The sequence below is a fragment of the Euprymna scolopes genome, chromosome 35, assembly GCF_053919585.1.
Source record: "Euprymna scolopes isolate OS-2025 chromosome 35, ASM5391958v1, whole genome shotgun sequence".
Lineage (NCBI taxonomy): Eukaryota > Metazoa > Mollusca > Cephalopoda > Sepiida > Sepiolidae > Euprymna > Euprymna scolopes.
In genome coordinates, this window is record NC_136516.1 from 68,541,454 (window position 1) to 68,560,713 (window position 19,260).

Consider the following 19,260-nt stretch of genomic DNA (forward strand, 5'->3'; position numbering starts at 1 on the left):
CACCTACTGACTTTTTAAGCATCTCAACAACTTTCTGCATGGAAAATGCTTAAAAAACCTAAGCAATATCAAAAACACCTTTAGTGACTGCATCGCCATCAGAACATAAGATTTTTACGTTATTGGCATAAACACACTTGTTTTGTGTGTTGATTCTGATGGTGCCTATTTCGGTTAATAAATTTTTATTTGAGCCGAGATATGTTCCTCTTAATTTAAGTTAAAAACTGCAAGAACTTTCTTGTTAGTCTGATTTATACATATAATTTAAAAAAAAAAAAAAAAAAAAATTATGTTTACATGCTATTTCATTTAATAAAAAAAAAAAAAAAAAAAAGACTTACTCAGTATTCGAGTATCCTTCAAATAAATTGACTGTCAAAAAGTTTTGTTGTCTCCTTTGAGGAATATTTTTTTTTTAAAAGTTTATGAGTTCAAAGACTCTACTTTCAAACTTTAATTCTAATTAGAAATGACTTTCAAATCGCCAATTTAAAAAAAAATGTTAAAAATATTGAAAAAAAAAAAAAAAAAGAGAGTAGAAAACAAAGTATCAAAATACAATTTAGAATGTGTCCGTGTAGAAGATCAGTTTCATATATAAATTTAATATAAAATCACCCTCAATTTCTGGGGCCTTTTAAGGTAGTTTGTCTCCCAAATTCTACCTCATTTAGTATAATGAAACAGAGGGTGAGGGTCAAATCAAAACTTAGTAATAAAAGCGAAAAAATATGTGATGCCATGTAAAAAAAGTTGTAGGAAAGTTATATACATCCTCAAAACAGTTGTTCAAGGTTCTTTTAAATGCATCTGTAGTGGGATGCTGAACTATATTCTGGGGAAGTCTGTTCCATCAAGCAGCAATGCAGACAAAATAAGCAGACTTTTGCTTGTTGCGCTGAAACCATTCACAGTACAGCTTGTGCATATGACCACAGGAACCTCTGTATGGTGCTGGAGTGAAAAACAAATATCAAGACAGATAATTTTCTCCAATCATGACATTGCATGTTAGGATAAGGTCACTCCACAGTTTTTGTTGTTAAAGTGTAATTAGATTCAACTGCAGAAGCTGCTTCTCATATGCCAAACATTGTATATATCCAAGGTGAAGAATGTCCTTCTTTAGGAATAAGGGACTTGTATAGATGTATACCTTTGTTCATGAATGTCGAAAGGTTCCATTTGGATTCATGTGTGACTGAATAGTCATCTTAGAATAAATATGTCATAGTTGAAATATGGCCATGGTCATTTTATTCATCTTCTCACCAATTTCCTTGCATGGATTATTCATCATAGAATAGACAATTTGTAATTATTTTTAAATTTCCCTACTAGGTTGGTCATGAGGCGAGAAGATCTATACTACTACTACTACTACTACTACTACTACTGCAGAATATCAATTCCTACTTATGCCCTTTCTCCTACCATGTGATCTAACTTGACCAATCAAAGCATCTTCAATCTTTGAAACCCTCCTTTTTATGCAACACCACGAAGGTAAAGGTTTTACAAATTAAAGGAGAAGGGTCATATATAACACGTTTTTAAAGATTATTCAATGTGAAAACTCACCAGCATGGATCGCCTCAGCAGATGGTTCTCTGAAAACAATTTCATATGGCAACACTTGCAAGCGTTCTCTAGTATTCTTATCAAGGACTTCATTAACAATTTCCTTTACAGTACAAATATTCAAACCAATGTCCTGCGGGAAAAAAAAAAAAAAAAAAAAAAAAAATGTAAGAATAATCATTTATACTTTTATTAGCAGAGATTGTAATAATTTCATCGTAAAACTAAGAATTAATTTAATCAACTTAGAAACAAAAGCCAATTTAATTAAAATCTAATTAGTAAATAAAAATATATTGCATTGGTTATTTTCCAAATGAATATTTGAAGTTATCATTCTCGTACTGTCAACTTACATAACACGTTTTTCCATTTATCAATATGTGGGAATTAACGTTTCTTATTCTCTCTCTGAGCTGCGACTGAATATTATGGATAGTGTTGCTATGCAATCTAATTAAGTGAAACATAATACATAAACTTGCTAAAAAAAGTAACTAAAAATATCACAGGCACATTGAATCAGTATCTTAGCTTGCCAAATTCTCGTAATTATTCACAGTGAAAAGCATTTCAGGATTATAAAAAAAACAATCTATTAAGTTAGAAATTTTATTGTACATGTACAATGCTGAAATGAAAACTAAGTCGGAAAAATATAGTCGTCATCTTTATAAATACATCAAGAAAGAGGATAGGGTTAAAGTAAGGTTATGAGCAAGCGTTATCTAAGATAACGCTTGTTCATAACCCTATATCAAAAATAAAACAAAATACTGGTAGAAACTCAATAAACGTCATAATATTGGGCGAGTTTAACAATATTTTATTTTGACGTCTTTATTGAGACTTCAAAGATGTAAGAGTCAAGTCATGGTTTTTTGGCAGATATGCAGTTTAGGCTGTAAAGCTTCACTCTAACCCTTGCATGACTAAAAAGGAACATCTTGTAAATCTACACCATTGTGACGTCACTTAAATAAATGTCAATGATCGATTCATTAGTGTCATTTTTTTCCTTTTCACATAATGGTAACAAATAATATATTTTATTTCTGAATCATGTTAATAAGCATGAATTAATTTCTTAAATTTAAGAAAAAATGTTTCATTTCTTAAATTTTTAAAACAGAATATTATTCATGGATTCAATTAATGATACATGGAAAAACTTTCCCTTTTTCTCTTCGTCACCACAAGAATTTCATCAAATGCATATCGAACATTCTCTTTATTTGCAACCTTTCTCGTTGTTTTAGTATGGGCTCATAAATCTTAAATGGTTTTTGTTTGTTTTTCACAGAGGAAAACCAAATTTTAGTGAGACCCATTACAACATAATCATCTTGGTAATTTCAGCTATGAGGTGGGGGGTGGGGGGGGGCGCCAGGGGAGATAACTATCTAATTCTTGAAGTTTGCAAAAATTTGATGAGATTATTTTTATAATTTTGAATAAGTTTAGGTATTCTTTTTTTAGCACTTGTTTAGTTTAATCAAGACATTAAAAAAATGAAAATAAAAAAATCATATTGTACATACCCGTTATGGAATTAAGTTCTCATTAAAAGAATTCACTTAATCATGTTTTTTTACAGAGGAAAATCAAATTTTGATGAGATCGATTGTGTCGCTATATCTTGCCTATTTCGCAGACAAGGAGGGGGTGCCTTTAAACAAAAAAGTGATTAACAAAGGATAAAATGAGTTAAAAAAGGACAGAAAAACTGTTAAATAAGTAATAAAAAACAAAAAAAACTAAAATATTTATCTAGGCATTTTTTCTGCCCATATTTCAAAATAATCTCGTCAAACTGCGACAAACTTTTAAGCGGTGATTGGAATTATATTCCCTGCCCCCCCTTTGTGCATGAAATAGGTAAGATGATAGCGACACGATCGATCTCATTAGCATTTGATTTTCCCCATGTAAAAAAAAACAAAAAAAACTACCTGATCAAATTAGGTAAAAAAATTTTTTATGAAAATTTTATTCCATAACGAGTATGTACAATATAATTTTTTTTCTCAATATTTTCATTTTTTAATGTCCTGATTAAACTAAACAAGTACCCTTTTTTGTTTTTTTTTAAAAGTCGTTTCAAATTTTACTAATAAAATTATTAGAATTTCATGTGCGTTTTGATAAACTTCAAGAGTTACATGGAGTTATCTCCTTTGACGCCTCTCTCTTCATAACTGAAATTGCTAAGATGACTGCATCATGATGGGTCTCACTAAAATTTGATTTTCCTGTTTAAAAAAAAAAAAAAAAAAAAAAAAAAAAGAAGCGCTTTTTCCAGGTTAAATTCAAATGTCACAATTTTTTTTTTTTTTACTAAATGGTTTGGTGGAAGCATAGATAAGTTACAAAAAAACCTTCCTTCCCCATATTAAGAACTAGCCTGTGTGTTTGGCATTGCCCAGTGTTTGAACGTGAAAAAAAAAGTAACGTCTTTGTTGCTGCGTCCATCGCCAAACCGGAAGTGGCAAAGGTTTAAATTAAGGCTAGTCAATTGAATAGAGGCGATGACTTTTGAAAATATCAGTGAAAAAAGCGACCTCTCCTTGTAGAAAAGTACCCAGTTGAGGGTGAAGGAATTAATGTTTTAGGCAGACATACAAACATACATACATTTAAACAGACAACATTATTTCAGCATGGTGCAAAAATGCACAAATACCAAAAAAGTTATGAGAACTTCATTCCATAATGAGCATTTACATCATAGAGATTTTATCTCTGTTTTTTAATATCTTTGCTAAACTGCACAGTAAAACTATAAAAAAAAAAAAAAAGCTTCTGCAAGTACTTAAAAACAGATACACATTCATAATCAATTTAAATTTTAACCAGCGTTGTCCTATAGTGTAACGGTGTAAATTTACAAGCTGTTCCTTTTAGTCATGTAAGGGTTATTGGCAAATTTGCCTTTTAGTTGTACAAATATCCTCAAACTATGTAATCACTAAAAGAGACTCTTAAGGTCGACACAGGTACCTCACTTAATGTAAACAGAAGTGTGTTTACATTTATGAAATGAACAATATGGGTATATTAGAAATGTTTCATAAATTTTAAATGAGTAAAATATAATCATGTGATTATTGTAAATGTAATCGTAATGAAAATTGAAAAAAAAATATTGTGAAACTTGAATTTAAACTGAAAAACTAGCGCAGTAGCATCTGTCATCATCTATAATATAAATCTCACCTGTCTGTATGTATGTTTGTATGTCTGCCTAAAACTTTTGACAGAGGTGACAGATTTTTACGAGATTGGTATCGTTTTGACTTATAACAAACCACTTATAACAAAGAATTACATCTGGAAAACTACGTATTTGCAGAAAACTTACATTCAGTATTCGTTTTCAGTACACCCCAAAGCCCCTAGAAAATAAGTTTTTTAAGGTAGGTTTTGTGTTGGTCTACCAAGCCCCAATGACCCGTTTTACATTAAATTAACATAGAGAAATGATCTACTTTTTGAAACTAATTTTTCATATCTTGGAAACTACTTGTTTCCTGGAATTCTAAATGTTTTTGTTTTCAGCCCCCCTGAAAACCTATAATAATTTTAAAGGATTTTTTTGGAGGGTGGAAATCTACACCTTTATCGTTATTTGTTATTTTTTGCGTAGTTACCGTGCTTGAAAATATGTATCCACCTGCAACCGTTTTTTTTTTTTTTTTGTGGGTAGGGGGCGCATGCGCAACAGCTACAAAATGACGGTTATCCATAAGAAAATATTCCCTAGAAACAGGTCTTGAAAACAACTGAACGGTAAATTTGCGAAGAGTTTAAATGCCAGATTCGTTTTCAGCGGCCTCGAAAACCCCTAAAATCACAAGCTAGAATAGTCGGCGTTGTGTTACAGTTAAAAGTAACGGTGCTAATGCACTTACCGATCCGTGCTGAAATAATAACGTTATTATTTGAACATGGGGAGGTGTTTTGTACCTATTCTGTACGTTAACTTTACAATTGAATAAAAAAACCAAACATATAAAACTTTAATTAAACGTGGAAATACGATTTAAAAAATAGCGCGGATCGGATCACTCTCTGCATTAGCACCATCATTTTAAAATTTCGTCTTGCATTATTTTTTTTTTATTTGTTAAACAACAAGGTTAATTTAAATTAAATTTTCATCATATAATTACATTTTCAATAATCACGTGATTAAATTTTATCCATTTAAAGTTTGTGAAACATTTATAATACCCATTGTTCATTTCATAAACAAACTTCTGTTTACATTAAACGTGCTACCGGTGTCGACCTTAGGAGTCCCTTTTAGTGATTACATGGTTAGAGGATATTTGTACAACTAAACGACAAATCTGCCTAAAAACTTATCCAGCTAAGTAGAAGAGTAACTTATCTTGCCTCTAACATTTATTTGCTAGCCAAAGACGAAGTTACGGTGTTAACGACACACATTCTTTAATTTAAGTAATATGAAGCTTTGAAGTTGCGCTTTGCTTCCAGATTCTTATCGACTACTTTAGTGGAACGGATAAAGTAAGTGATCATATATCAATACAGTAACACACCTTTTGTTTTATTAGATTGGTAGGATTTTATTACGTGTATTCACATTAATAACAACTTGCTATGGAGTTGCAATCGCGAAAACGGGCATTGTTTTCACAAACTACCAGCTCGATCAAACCAATTCCTATTTCAAGAGCCTTATAATTAGAGGGGCGATATGCTAAAATCAATTCAGTTTACATTTATTAATTTGAATTATTTAATAAAATTAACAAAAAAAAAAAAAAAAAAACAGGGAAGATCTCGATTTGAGATTTAAGGACGAATCCATTTAAAATAAACATTAACAACACACGTGTTACGTGTAAAATGATGTCCCCCAACAAGAAAGGCTAAAACAACAGCAAATTCATCTAACTTGAAAATATAAATATAATACTCACATTTATCGGAGCATTTTTAATAAATGCGCCGGAGTCAACGACCAAAAATTCAACATTTTGCTTCGTTTTGATAGAACCATAGAAATCGGACGCCATTTTTCACGTGGTTCTGATAAGTAGGAGAATTACCGGAAGTAGAATTAATTACTTAAAAAAAAAAAACAAAAAAAACAGGAAGTGGTTTTGGTACAAGGTCAGAGGAAAAATAGAAATATTTTAATTAATTTATAAACTGTTTAATATTAATATAAGACAAAATATCATAATAAAATCTTTAAAAAAACTCTGATAAAGAATAAAGAAACAATATTCATTTTATTTTGACGTTTTTAATTGTAATCATGCCAGTAGTGACGTAATGAGTCACATGACCTAATGATGGAGGAATTGTCTTCACGTTACTTTAATGACTATTATTATTTTAAACAATATTAACTACACTGTCTACCTCTTTTAAGATTGTTGTGACTGAATGACCCTTCGTTCTAAGTTTAAACATATGTTATTACCATTGGAAGTCGCCTGACTATCCAACAATCTGCGCTTGACATTTTGCTGGCAAACATAACATCCTAAGTAGGTGTGTTTGTTACTGTGTCTTAGTTACTTACTATGAAATTTTAGGATTTAACTCTGTTTATTTTTCAACTCCGTTGAGAAATTGATACCGTCTTTAAAGAGGAACCGTGTTTGGTATCGGTACAAAAACTACTAATAAAAAAAATCCCACCTGTTTTCATTTAAGTTTGGACAACTGATCGGACATCTTTACATACGCTTCTTATCCTGTTTGCCCCCCCCCTTTACACAAGGACACTATATTCTCTTTTTTTTTTTTTTCTCATCCCAGCAAAAAACACCCACTTCGACTTGAGAAAAAAATTACTTTTAAAACTCAGGTAGGAACATATTTACTTTTATTTTTTCATTTACATGAATTCATAATTTAAGCTGTTGATGTTCGCATTCAAGAAAGTAAAGTTTGTTGGCAGTACTTTCCCTTAAATGCCCAAATATTTTTCACAACTTGTTTCATTAATAACTCGTTATGACAATGACATCAATATTTTTTATAATGGTCATTTTATTTTTCTCCTATTTTAATTTTTCCTCTATTCACTTCCAGAATTAGATGAAAAAAGATCTAGTTTTTAAAGAAATTAACAAAATTTAGTCTGATTTTGTTGGTTAAAATTTTACTCTTTGCCCCACGCTGTCAACAAAAAAATGCAAATAAGATTCTATTTATTGTATGCAATTGCATAAAACCACCCTGGAATTACATGGAAAAAAAAAAAAACAAAAAAAAACATATATAACATAATATGATCACATACTTCCTGATCAGAAAACGTGCAAATGATGACCCAGTTCTTGACCACATAGCGTAGAAACAGAACGAGTAACCATTTCAAGCAATGACCATTTTGGAAATAAAAAGACTGGGGTGCTTTTGTTTACAGTTCAACTAAAACAGAAATTAATAAAATATGCCCCTTTAAGCAAAATCAATATCACTTACGTAATTTCGAAAATAGTTATAAATCATAAAAAAAAATAAATAAAATGAAATTTGACCGAGAAGATAATTTTTTATAAGTAAAAGTAATTTTTACGGAAAGTCGTATGTTTCGCCGTTGTGTTCACGCTCATAGTCAAAATAGCGGCGAAAACAGAAATTGAGTTATCTCTCCTGTTTTCAGAGTTTCCACGACGCTAATGTCGACCATCGATTCTTATACTTACTATCTATGCATAAACTAATAATAGCAGATATTCTAGTTGATAAAATTTCGTAATTTTTGGATATATTACTATTTGCGATATGACAATTACGTAAGTAATACTGTTTTTGCTTAAAATGACATGTTTTAAAAAAAATCTGCTTTAAGCACTAAAAATGGTTACTCGTTCTGTGATCAACAATGGATGATCAATTTTGTTAAGTTTTTAAAATAAAAATAAAACATTTTCCTGATGATTTTCAGTGTATTTATAACGCGTAATCGTATGAAAAACAAGTAGAGAAAGAATCTAATGTTATTTGTTGACATTATTCGTGGAGATGAGGGGGGGGGGCAAATTTTACTTAGCATGTGTTACTGTTGACAATGCAATTCTTGTGAAATTCTGGTATTTATGCACTTATGTTACCGTGAAGCCACTCTTAACATAGATATGGGTAGGTGTTTTGTAATTTACTTTCACCTAACAATTTAATAATAAAAAAAGGATATAAAACTTGAATTGGTCTGGTCAATGTCGCGTTTCTTTCCAGCCCCCCCCCCCAAAAAATAAAAACAAACTTTAAAATGGCGACTTTTATAGGTTTTCGGTGGTGCTGAAAACGAATATCATATTTAAATTTGGAGCAGATAATTAGTTTTCATGATATGAAGAAATTACTTTTTCCAAAAGTGGGGGAATCACTTTCCTATATTAATTTAACTTAAAATGAGCACCCACTTTCTGGCCACCTAGTAATTTCTCATATCATAAAACAAATTTAACTGATATTCGTTTTCAGCACCCCCGAAAATCGGCGCTGTTTTTTACTAAGAGATTCGTTCATTTAACTTGAAAACACTATTTTAAAAAATAGCACGGTAACATAAATGCATAAGCATTGTGATTCTTTTAATTCTCATGTTGAAGAGAAAGAAAATAACTCCCATGTAAGTAATGATCGATTGAAAACTTTTGGTGTGTCTCTTGGCGTTTTTATGTTTTAAAAATTGTCGAATTTATCAAGCTAAAAGTTAAAATTACATAGTTCTTAAAATTTCCAGTTTGCATTCAGCAACTGTTATTTACATTTTGAACATTGAGCACTTTATCAATTAATATTTAAGTAAATACAATTTCATTGTTTTTGTTCTATAATTTTTCATTGTTTTTTTTTAATTCTTTAAAAATGATATTACTCATTAGTTTCAGTATTTACATGAGTATCGTGTATATTTATAACAATAGCATTTAATTAAATGTCACTGCTATTGTTTATATTCATATATGTGTGTGTGTGTGTGTGTGTGTGTGTGTGTTGGGGTGGAGAGGGCTCCCTTAAGCCGTAGTGAAGGCAACCTTTCTAGGAGAAGCAAATTTCTGATTTAAAAAACCATAAAGCGGGAGACCAGTACCCGCATTAAGCTGGTCTGCAGTTTAACTTGTTGCTGGCTATCTTGCTCTTGCTTGTTGCTAGATCTCAGCATTTTGAACCGAGAGAGAAAGAGACTTAGCTGTCGTACAAAGCTAAGACTCTGTAACGTCATCTGTGTATAGATACTCCCTCAGGCATTTGTCTATAAAAATAGTCCTGTGGCGATGGAAGTCATTTTTGGGCTCGTGGACTTTGTGTCTGAGGGAGTGGCAGTGACACTCGTCTGACAAGACGTTGCAATCACACACACATATATATATATATAACTTCGTAGAGGATATATTCTTTAGTCGCTACTTAGGAGAGGGGGTGTAAGTTAAAACGTCTACTTTTGCATCTTTATTCAATCATTAAATATTTAAATTATTCAGTAAAATATTTTAGTCGATAATTCCTCAAAATTCTTTACTATTAATGTTCTTGCCAAAACAGTCTATTGACATCTTGTAATATTTTATACTAAAAACTTCATTCATAGTAAATTTGATCGTTATTCGTTTGTTAGGATAAAGTGTATTATAAGTTTATACTCATTAAATTCTAGTTCAACTTAAACGAACATTCTGGTTTAGCAAAGCCGCAAGCCATGAAATCTCGCATAAAAGGCATCATATGGTGAATATGGCATGTCAAAAAAAAACAAAAAAAAAACAAGACTCGTGTAAATCTCCGATTACCTGGTCGCTTATATGTTGTTCAATGTTCTTTATCAACTTAGAACGTAGTAGGCTAAAATAGAAACTGTTACTCTTCCAAAACTATTGTATCATAGTATTTTTTTATGTTATCTATTTTTTTTTTAGTGTTTTATCATTATTTTCCTGACTTAACCTCTCTAAGGGCATTCGTTTTGGCTTTAAAGAGTAACATTTTATCATTTGACTCCCACGTCGTCAAAGTAAAAAAAAAAAAAAAAAAAAAAACACACAACGGTACTTACCGTGATGAAATAATAACGTTATTATTTAACAAGCCATTCTTAACATGGGAAGAGGAGGGTGTTTTGTAACTATTCTGTACTTTCACCTAACAATTTAATAATAAAAAAAGAGGGTGGCTGATTCTCGTTCAGGTCCGTCAAAAAAAAACAACAAAAAAAACTAAATCGTAAAACCTGAATTTAACTTCAAAATATTATTAAAAAAACATAGCACGATAACATAAGTGCATAAGCACCTCAATTTTTTTTTATTCAATTACACATTAAACATTTTGGAAATACACTAAAAACCTATAATATAAGGATTTACTTTACTATATTATAACGTAAAAATTGATCACCTGTTTCTTGACCACAGAATGTATGACATAACGAGTAACAATTTTTTGCATTTCCAAAATGCCTTTTTTCACCTGTGCACCTTGCACCTAGTTCACCGGTCGTTAATTAACCCTAGGTTCAGATTAGTAGTAGTTGTGGAAAAATAAATAAATGACGACTATTTTGGAACTAAAAAAATGGTCACTCGTTCTGGGGTCTGGGTAATAATGTTAGGGCATTACCAAGAGTTTTGTTAACTCTACTTAATCAAGTGAAACCTCCACACTAAAGTCTAAAATATTGATTTATAAAAATAAAAAATAATCACGATTTCCTATATGTCAACATGTTATTCCCTGGCTTTTGAGCTGGGATCAAAGTGTCGTATTTGTTCTGTCGGAGAAGGGAGTCTTTTTTTTTTTTTCTACTTTATCTAAACTGCCTTTTTTAGGAAGCTAGGTATCCCCTTCCTCACATAACTGATCTTGTGTGTAAGTTAATAGGGATTGCACTTGCACGAAAATATAATTTCATTGGCGGCGAGACGGTGGGCGCACAAAGTGTGAAATTTTATCCATTCCATCAAACCGACTTTTCATAAATTAGCCAACATGAAATAAGAATTCATACAACTGATTGTTGATTTTCATAAACATTGTTGCCTTTTCGACGTTCAGAAAATGTTCTCCATTTATGAATTCATTGTAAATTCACTTTATTTTTTATTATTATTATTAAATTAGCGACACATTTCGAGTATCTATAAATTGAAAATTAAAATAGATTCGTTTCTTCTCCCAAATATCGCCAAACTATCGTTTTTTTTGTTTTTTTAGAACTTTGATTTTATTGACAACGTGAGGGGCAAAAACAAAAAATCTAAAATCTACAAATAGTTTTGAAAAATAATTTAAATTAAAAAATTAGCGGCCATTTTGGAAATACAACAAAATGGTTATTCGTTCTGTCTTAAAGCTACATTAAAAAAAAAAATGATTTCATATTTTCGTTAATACTACTTAAGACATATGTTATTGCTTTATGTAATGTGTGTGTGTATATATATATATATATATATATATATATATATATATATATATATATATATATATATATAAGGGTGTCTATATTTTATGATAAAGACAAAATTGTAGCTAGATCAGCGAATCTACTGACTTCCTCCTACGCATTTCAATAATATCGTTTTTGAGGCGACATGAAGATTGAAGCACATTAAAATCACCTTTCTTGATTATCAGACAACATACGGTCTTTAAACTACGGATGCTCATCAGCGCCACAATATACAGTTTTAACAAAATAAGAATTCCGTATGTATTAATAACATAAAGGTCAAATATTCACAGGTTTTATTAAAAACATTCTTTTTGATGTCCCACACTTCTTTTATTTCAAATAAGTGTTTTGTTTCACTGTTTAAAATTTTTATTACGTAAAGTGTTCTGCCCCACCCGAACGAAGCTTAGGGTAAATTGGGCATTTCTTTTTGTTTTTAAATGCTTTCATTGATTTTTGTGAGAATAAAGAAAGAATACCTAATGTTTAGAGGCAATGATTTCTTGTTTAAAGAGTTGCTTTTAGTGTTTCAACAATTGTTAATATTTGATCTCATAATAAAAGCAATTACTCGTTTTGGGTATGTTTTACAATAGACAACAAAACGAAAAAGTGGTAAATAAACAGATATAGAACAAATAAATGTTATAAAAGGCAAGATAAGTTACTTTTCTACCTACCTAGAAGTTGAAGTTTTTTTTGTTGTTTTAACGTATTTTAAAGCGTTTATTTACTTCGAAACACAAGTAGTCTCAAGGTGCTATGTTAGAACAACTTAAAGGGCGAAAATGAGGATGCCATTTTCGGAGTCTTGATAACCGCTCGAAACTCGAAAAATAAGCAAAATACTGATAGAAAAAACACCTACTGGGTGGTAGGTGTTTTTTTTTTTTTTTTTTTTTTACATTTACTGGGTGGATTTCTATGAGTATTTTGTTTATTTTTCGAGTTTTAAGCGATTATCGAGACTCCGGAGATACTATCTTTTTTTCGCCATCTTGTGTCTGTTCTATAGGTACCTCCAACGCGCACCACAGATTCAACCTCCTCTATATGTAACACGATAAAACTGTAATTTAATTTAATATTATCATCCTAACTTTTGTAGCATTTGAAAGGAAGTAGGTACGGGGAAAATGAATGCCGATGCTTAAACTGTATAAACATTTTAACCCCTCCCTTTACTTAAAAATTCACCAAAAATCAGGAAATTAACCAATTTTAATAAAATTTTCAGTATTTATCAAATAATGATCGCGGAATATAATGAACTAATTATTTTTATTTAAATCTGAGTGGAAATGTATTATTTTGTTTAAACAAAAAACACCTTTACTAAAGTTATGGTTTTCAGTAGTAAATAAAAAACGCAAGAATTTATTTTTGCTTTTTTTTTTTTATATAAATAAAGCATCGAAATTTGTAACAATAAAAAAAAAAATAATTTTTACAGGAACATTACGAAAAAATCCCCTAAAGTCCGTATTAATGAATTCAATATAACTCGAAGAAAAATGAATATATGCAAGATTTTAATTTCCTTGCTCGCAAGAATGTGAAACTTTCGGCGTAACATAATTTTTATATAATCTTGAACAATAATTAAAAAAAATTAATTTAAAAACAGAAACATAAAAAATATTTAAATTAAAAAAATGATAAAAATTGATACAAACATTCAGAATGGGAATGTATGAATGCACGTCTGGAGTGTGTGGGGGGGGAGAAAGAAATCTGACATCCCTACCTTCTTTTACTATCATGACTTCATTTTGAAATAACGTTTCGATTGGCTGAAATTTTGGGCTTCCTTATAATCGTGTTTACAAATCTTTATCTGTTGCGTTTTTGGCGAACGGTAAATTAAATTACTTACTTTTTGAGGGCTAATTAAGTTATTTTTGTACAAACAAGGTGTTTTTTTTTATTCAATTCAATATCTTAGGACTTTACTTTACTAATTATCTTTGAAATAGACCCAGAAAACTAATATTTATTTTTTAAAGGATTTTTACAATGAATTTATTTAACTTCAAAATTTAGCTGAATTGGTTAGTTCGCCATGAAAACATTTTTCATAACTTTTTTTTTTTTCATGTGTACAAATATTTTTTTCCTTTAGAAAATTAACTTTAGTCTTTAATTTTTCAAATACAATCAAAAAGTAGTCGGAAACCTACAAAAAATTATGATAAATCGGCTTTCAAAACTAGGTCCCCCTATTTTTGCCCGTACCTAAAAAGAAGCTTCAAAATAAAGTGGTAATATTTAAAAAAAATTTTTTGCAGCGTACGAAAATAATGAAAATCGAGGCTAAAATTATGTTTACATTATCGATACTTTAAAACAACGTTCTTCCTATGAATAAGTGACCATTGTGAAGGTGTAAACACACTCATGTTTAAAAAAATCTTGCAAAAATCAACTAATGATCAGATTTTCATGAAATTTTCGATACTTATTCATTTAGAAATTAACTTACATATTAAAAGTAAGTGTCGGGGAAATATTTATTTATTTATTTTTTAGGCGTTCTAACCCCCCTCCCCTCTATATTTCATAGTATGAAAACTAAACAAAATAAATTTAGGTTCACAAAAATTGCAACATTTTATAAAGCTGAACTGGTTCAGTAATTATATATATATATATATATATATATATATATATATATATAACCATTACAAAATTTACTTGAAGTTGTAAATAAAAATGGACATAAAATCAATATTATGTTAAAAAATCAATGCTCTTTCTCAATAATATTTTTTTCTCAATAATATAATTATTTGAATTACAACAACAAAAAAATAGAATTTTAAAAAATAATTAATTTAAAAAAATTTTAAAATGATATTAAATTTCAATATTCCATGATGTGAAGTTTTAAATGTAGAATTTTTAATAACGGGTTTTCAATATAAAAAATATATTTATATAACAATATATGACTATTGGCAATGTTAAAATCGGAAATCCAGCATCAGTCTTAAAAGAATTCATTTTGATTTGATTGTTTTAATTAAAGTAGTTGCAAATTTATTTTTGCGCATTTTTCAATAAAATGTACGGAGGCCTCTTAATTAACAGTCCCGTTATTTACATAATTTTCGTTGACAGAGAATGTTAAAATTAATTTAATAAGATTAACTCATCTTTGATATTTTTTATCCATTTTTTTATTGTAAATGTTTATTTATTCATCAATTTCTACATACAAACGTATAAATTTGCGTTTTTTTTCGTACAGTTATATTGATATCATTAACACAGACTGTTTTTTTTTGTAATATATGGGAAATTACTTTTTTTAACTTATGCACTTATGTTACCATGCTAAAATGTTATTTAAAAAGCCATTCTTAACATTGGGAGGAGAGGGAATTTTCTAACTATTACCTAACAATGTGATAAAAAAAATATCGCAATACTCGAATTTCACTTGTGAATACGATTTTACAAAATAGCACGGTAACATAAGTGCATAGGCACCATTTTTTTTATTATTAACATCTATGATTTATTTAATGCAAAACAAAAATTTTAGCCTACTTTTACTTTTCTTTTCACTCCTTTTTTTTTTCAATGACTACTGTTCGAATGTTAATATTTTATATTTAATATACAAATATTTATAATATTATTAATCATTAAACTCTATAGTAACACAATTATTATAAACTAGGATAGTACGCAGCCAAATATTTATATCATGTTTAGATGAATATCGAAACCATTCTGTCAAGTTATGTATGAGTAAAACCTGGATTTCTGGTTTTAGTTGGACATATAAAAAAATGCAGGAAAAAATAATACTTTTAATATATTTATACTATATTTAATATATATATAATAATAATAATAAAAATAATACTTTTAATATATTTAATATATAAAAATAATACTTTTAATACTTTTAATAATACAAATGGGCCACAACTCATGACCAAAACAATGGTGTTTCAATAATTACATATTATAAAATAAAAATGATTACTAATATTTTTAACAACCGGCACAAATATAGGTAACAAAATAAAATTGATTCTATATGTAGAATGCCGGCAAGCGAACAGAATAATTGATAACCTTTTTTTTTTCTTGTTCATTTGAAATACAATTTCAATGCAATTGTTAAAAAAAGAAAAACTATTAAAAAATAAGTTCCATTTTACAGATGATAGAATACATTTATTTATTGTAAAGGGAAAATATAAGTCAAGCAGATTAATAAATGCATATATATTTTAAATTAATAATTTTTCTAAATCAATATAATAGAAACGTAAATATGAAAATCCGAATCATTTTAGCTCCATTGAGCATCTGTAGAATTGACAAAGAAAATAATCTACACACCAAATGATGACGTCGTCGGTATTGTGTAAAACTTTGGCGATTGTACACATAGCATTGAAGGTACTTATCGTTCTAACTTAGCAACTAAGCACTACTTATTTTTCAAACTAAATACACGCTTTAAAATAAGTAAAAACACTAAAGAACTAATCCAGCTTGGTAGAAGAGTAACTTATGTTGCCTTTGATAGCATTATTTGTTATATATTTGTTTTCTGTTTTTTTTACCACTTTTTCGTTCTGCTGTCTATTGTAAAACATACTCCTTGTTTTTTTAAAAATTTGTTTAATATTTATTGTTTTTTCATGTCTTCATTTTTGTCTGCAGTGTACATAGATATGTACAGATAGAGTAAAGTATTATTCAGATTTCCTCCAAAATACTGTTTTGAAAGATGCAATATCTGATGTTTTTTGTAAAATTAGATTATTGCGTGTGCTGTTATGGATAAGTTAATGTTTGTGTTATAGAAATTCAAATGTAAACAATTTTCAATGAATCTAAAGACACCATTAAAATTTTACTTCGATTCTGTGATCACTAGGGTCAATTATCGGTTAGGTTCATAAAATAACAAATATTAAAATGTAAAGGAAAAAAAAAAAATTTTCTTTTTTTTTTTTTTTCAAGTAGATTAACTTTTCATGAAATGAAATTAGAGAATATTTCTGAAGAATGCATTAAAAGGAACACGGTTGGTTTAAACATTTATTTTTTATTGGTATTTAAATTAAAAAAAAAATTCTTTCACTTCATTAAATCCAGTTGTCGTTTTACAGTTGTTTGCAAGTTACACAGTGTCAACAAGTAGTCTTTTTGTTTAAGAAAACACTACCGTGCCAATAGTGTTTTTATTACTTGATCTCATATTCCAAATGTTATTTTCAACTTTTCTTTCTTTATTATCCACATATATGTTTCATCCTTTTCCGGGAATCGAGGATTGTTCTGCCGGTCACACAATTTGAATCTCAGACTCAAGTCAACTTTTGTCTGAACCCTTACAATGATGCGGCCAACCTAACAAATGAAAGGAAGAGGATTAAGATCTGTTTATGTCTTTACAACAGACATATCTCTTTCATCCCCTGTAAGGAATCATCATTGATCATTAATCAATTCCAGTCGGAGACATTTCTGATGAGTGGTGATACCATGAAATTGTACTAAAGTGAAGTGTTAATCTAAGTACATTTTATTATATAGTCCTATCTTATAGATTATTGAACTATTTTTTGTCCAACATATGATGTTTTCATCTGATTTTGAGAGTTTAGTTTTCTTGTGATACAGTTATCCAGTATCACAGCTATCCATTGTTGCTAGACAAGAAAATGCTTAAAGCTGATATTGAATGAAACCCATATGTTTTAACAATGGGCAGTGTCTTATCTGTTATGCTGACAACACAAGTTTACTATAGTAAATAAAATCTAGATGATCATATTGAGCATTTTTTTCAGCAGCCAAAGTTGCTCTATTTTTTATGAAGAGTTATCTATTATTGCTAATGATCACCAACTATCACATCCACCAGATTGCTTAATCCACAAAGGTGAGTGTGTGGAGAGGAGCATATGTAGTCATTCATACTGTTTCATCAGCATTTGCAGTTATGCTTTCATCTGAATAAGTTTTAAGTTATTGTACATTTGGTAGACATATGTTCCCCGGTCGTTTGTTGATATAGATATTATTCCTGTAGGATTGCTTAGGTGAGCAAGTGTATCATGCTAGAAAATCCAAAAACCAGTGAGGTGATTTTGCACACTCTTGGTGTATACTGTAAGAATTTTTATCAGCTATTGATACATTTACATGATATTCTTTTACTATTTGCCCATCACTAGCTATGTAAGATCACTTCTCTAGAACGATGACATAAGGTAGATGTAGTTTCTGCCATCTTTTATTCATCTCCCACATCAAAAAATATCTCTGGAGTGAAAGCATACTTTGGCCTCATTAATAAAAATTCATATGCTTTCTCAATGGCAAAGACATTCAGCGACTTATTAAAAATAAACATCAAGCTTAAATGGACTAATGAGATGGAGAACGTATTTGAGCAATCAAAACTAGCAATAGTGACTGCCATGAAAAAAGTGAATCTGTTTGAAGTATCTTGCCCAACCTGTCTATCCACGCATTGGTCTAATGATGGCATTGACTTCACCCTCAAACAAAAATGCTACCAATGTCAGAAGATGTTTCCATGTTGCATAATTTGTTTGTATCTCTGCCTAATTGGCACATCAACTGAGAGTAAGTATGCACTAATTGAAGGGGAAGTACTAGCAGCCGCCTATGCCTTCCAAACTTAGTACTGTATTCTTGGATACCCTACCTTACTAGTTGCTACAGATCACAAATCACTTATATAAATTTTCAATGACAGATCAATGAGTGGCATCACAAACTACAATTCTCAACATATAAATAGATAAAACACTGCCGTATAATTTCACCATCCAGCATGTGATAGATGCAAAGCACAAAAAACCAAATGCACTCTCTAGATACCCTCCATCCAACTTGGTGAAACTTAACATTCAAAACTTAGCAGATGACATTGGAGTGAAGCTGGAAGCTTTTGTACACTTTATACTGCATCCAATATAGTTTCTTGGCAAATGATTCAAATTGCTAAAGAAGGTGATGAAACTGAAAAATCCAAAACAAATTCTTCCAAATGGCATGACATCTAAGATCTTTCCCTGGCTTTCAAATCATGTCATACATATACTGATTGCATGCATGCTGTTGATGAAATTCTAGTGCTAGAACAGAGGATTATCTTAAATTCACTTCGCCACCAAATACTGCTGCATATCAAAGGATGGGATGATGAACCAACAAGCAGTAGATAC

At 29.8% G+C, this 19,260-nt stretch overlaps 2 protein-coding genes across 10 annotated transcripts in view; one reads left to right on the plus strand and one right to left on the minus strand.

Moving 5' to 3' along the window:
- The window catches only part of LOC145259903 (RNA-binding protein NOB1-like), a 34,003-nt gene extending 26,661 nt beyond the window's left edge, over positions 1-7,342 (minus strand). Inside the window, exons 1-3 of one of the 2 annotated variants that reach the window (XM_080117834.1) lie at positions 7,264-7,342; positions 6,534-6,680; positions 1,585-1,717 (exon numbers count right to left, since the gene is read on the minus strand). In XM_080117834.1, coding sequence (XP_079973960.1) covers positions 1,585-1,717; positions 6,534-6,629 — 229 coding nt within the window. In that variant the 5' untranslated portion in view covers positions 6,630-6,680; positions 7,264-7,342. The remainder of the gene's footprint in view (positions 1-1,584; positions 1,718-6,533; positions 6,681-7,263) is intronic. The other variant, XM_080117833.1, reaches the window with a different exon arrangement.
- The window catches only part of LOC145259902 (NEDD4-like E3 ubiquitin-protein ligase WWP2), a 225,611-nt gene continuing 213,230 nt past the window's right edge, over positions 6,880-19,260 (plus strand). For 6 of the 8 annotated variants that reach the window (XM_080117823.1, XM_080117825.1, XM_080117829.1 and 3 more), the window contains exon 1: positions 6,880-7,432. The gene's annotated coding sequence lies outside the window, so the exon portion shown is untranslated. Of the gene's footprint in view, positions 7,433-8,227; positions 8,370-19,260 lie in introns of those variants that run through there. The other 2 variants (XM_080117827.1, XM_080117824.1) reach the window with 2 other exon arrangements.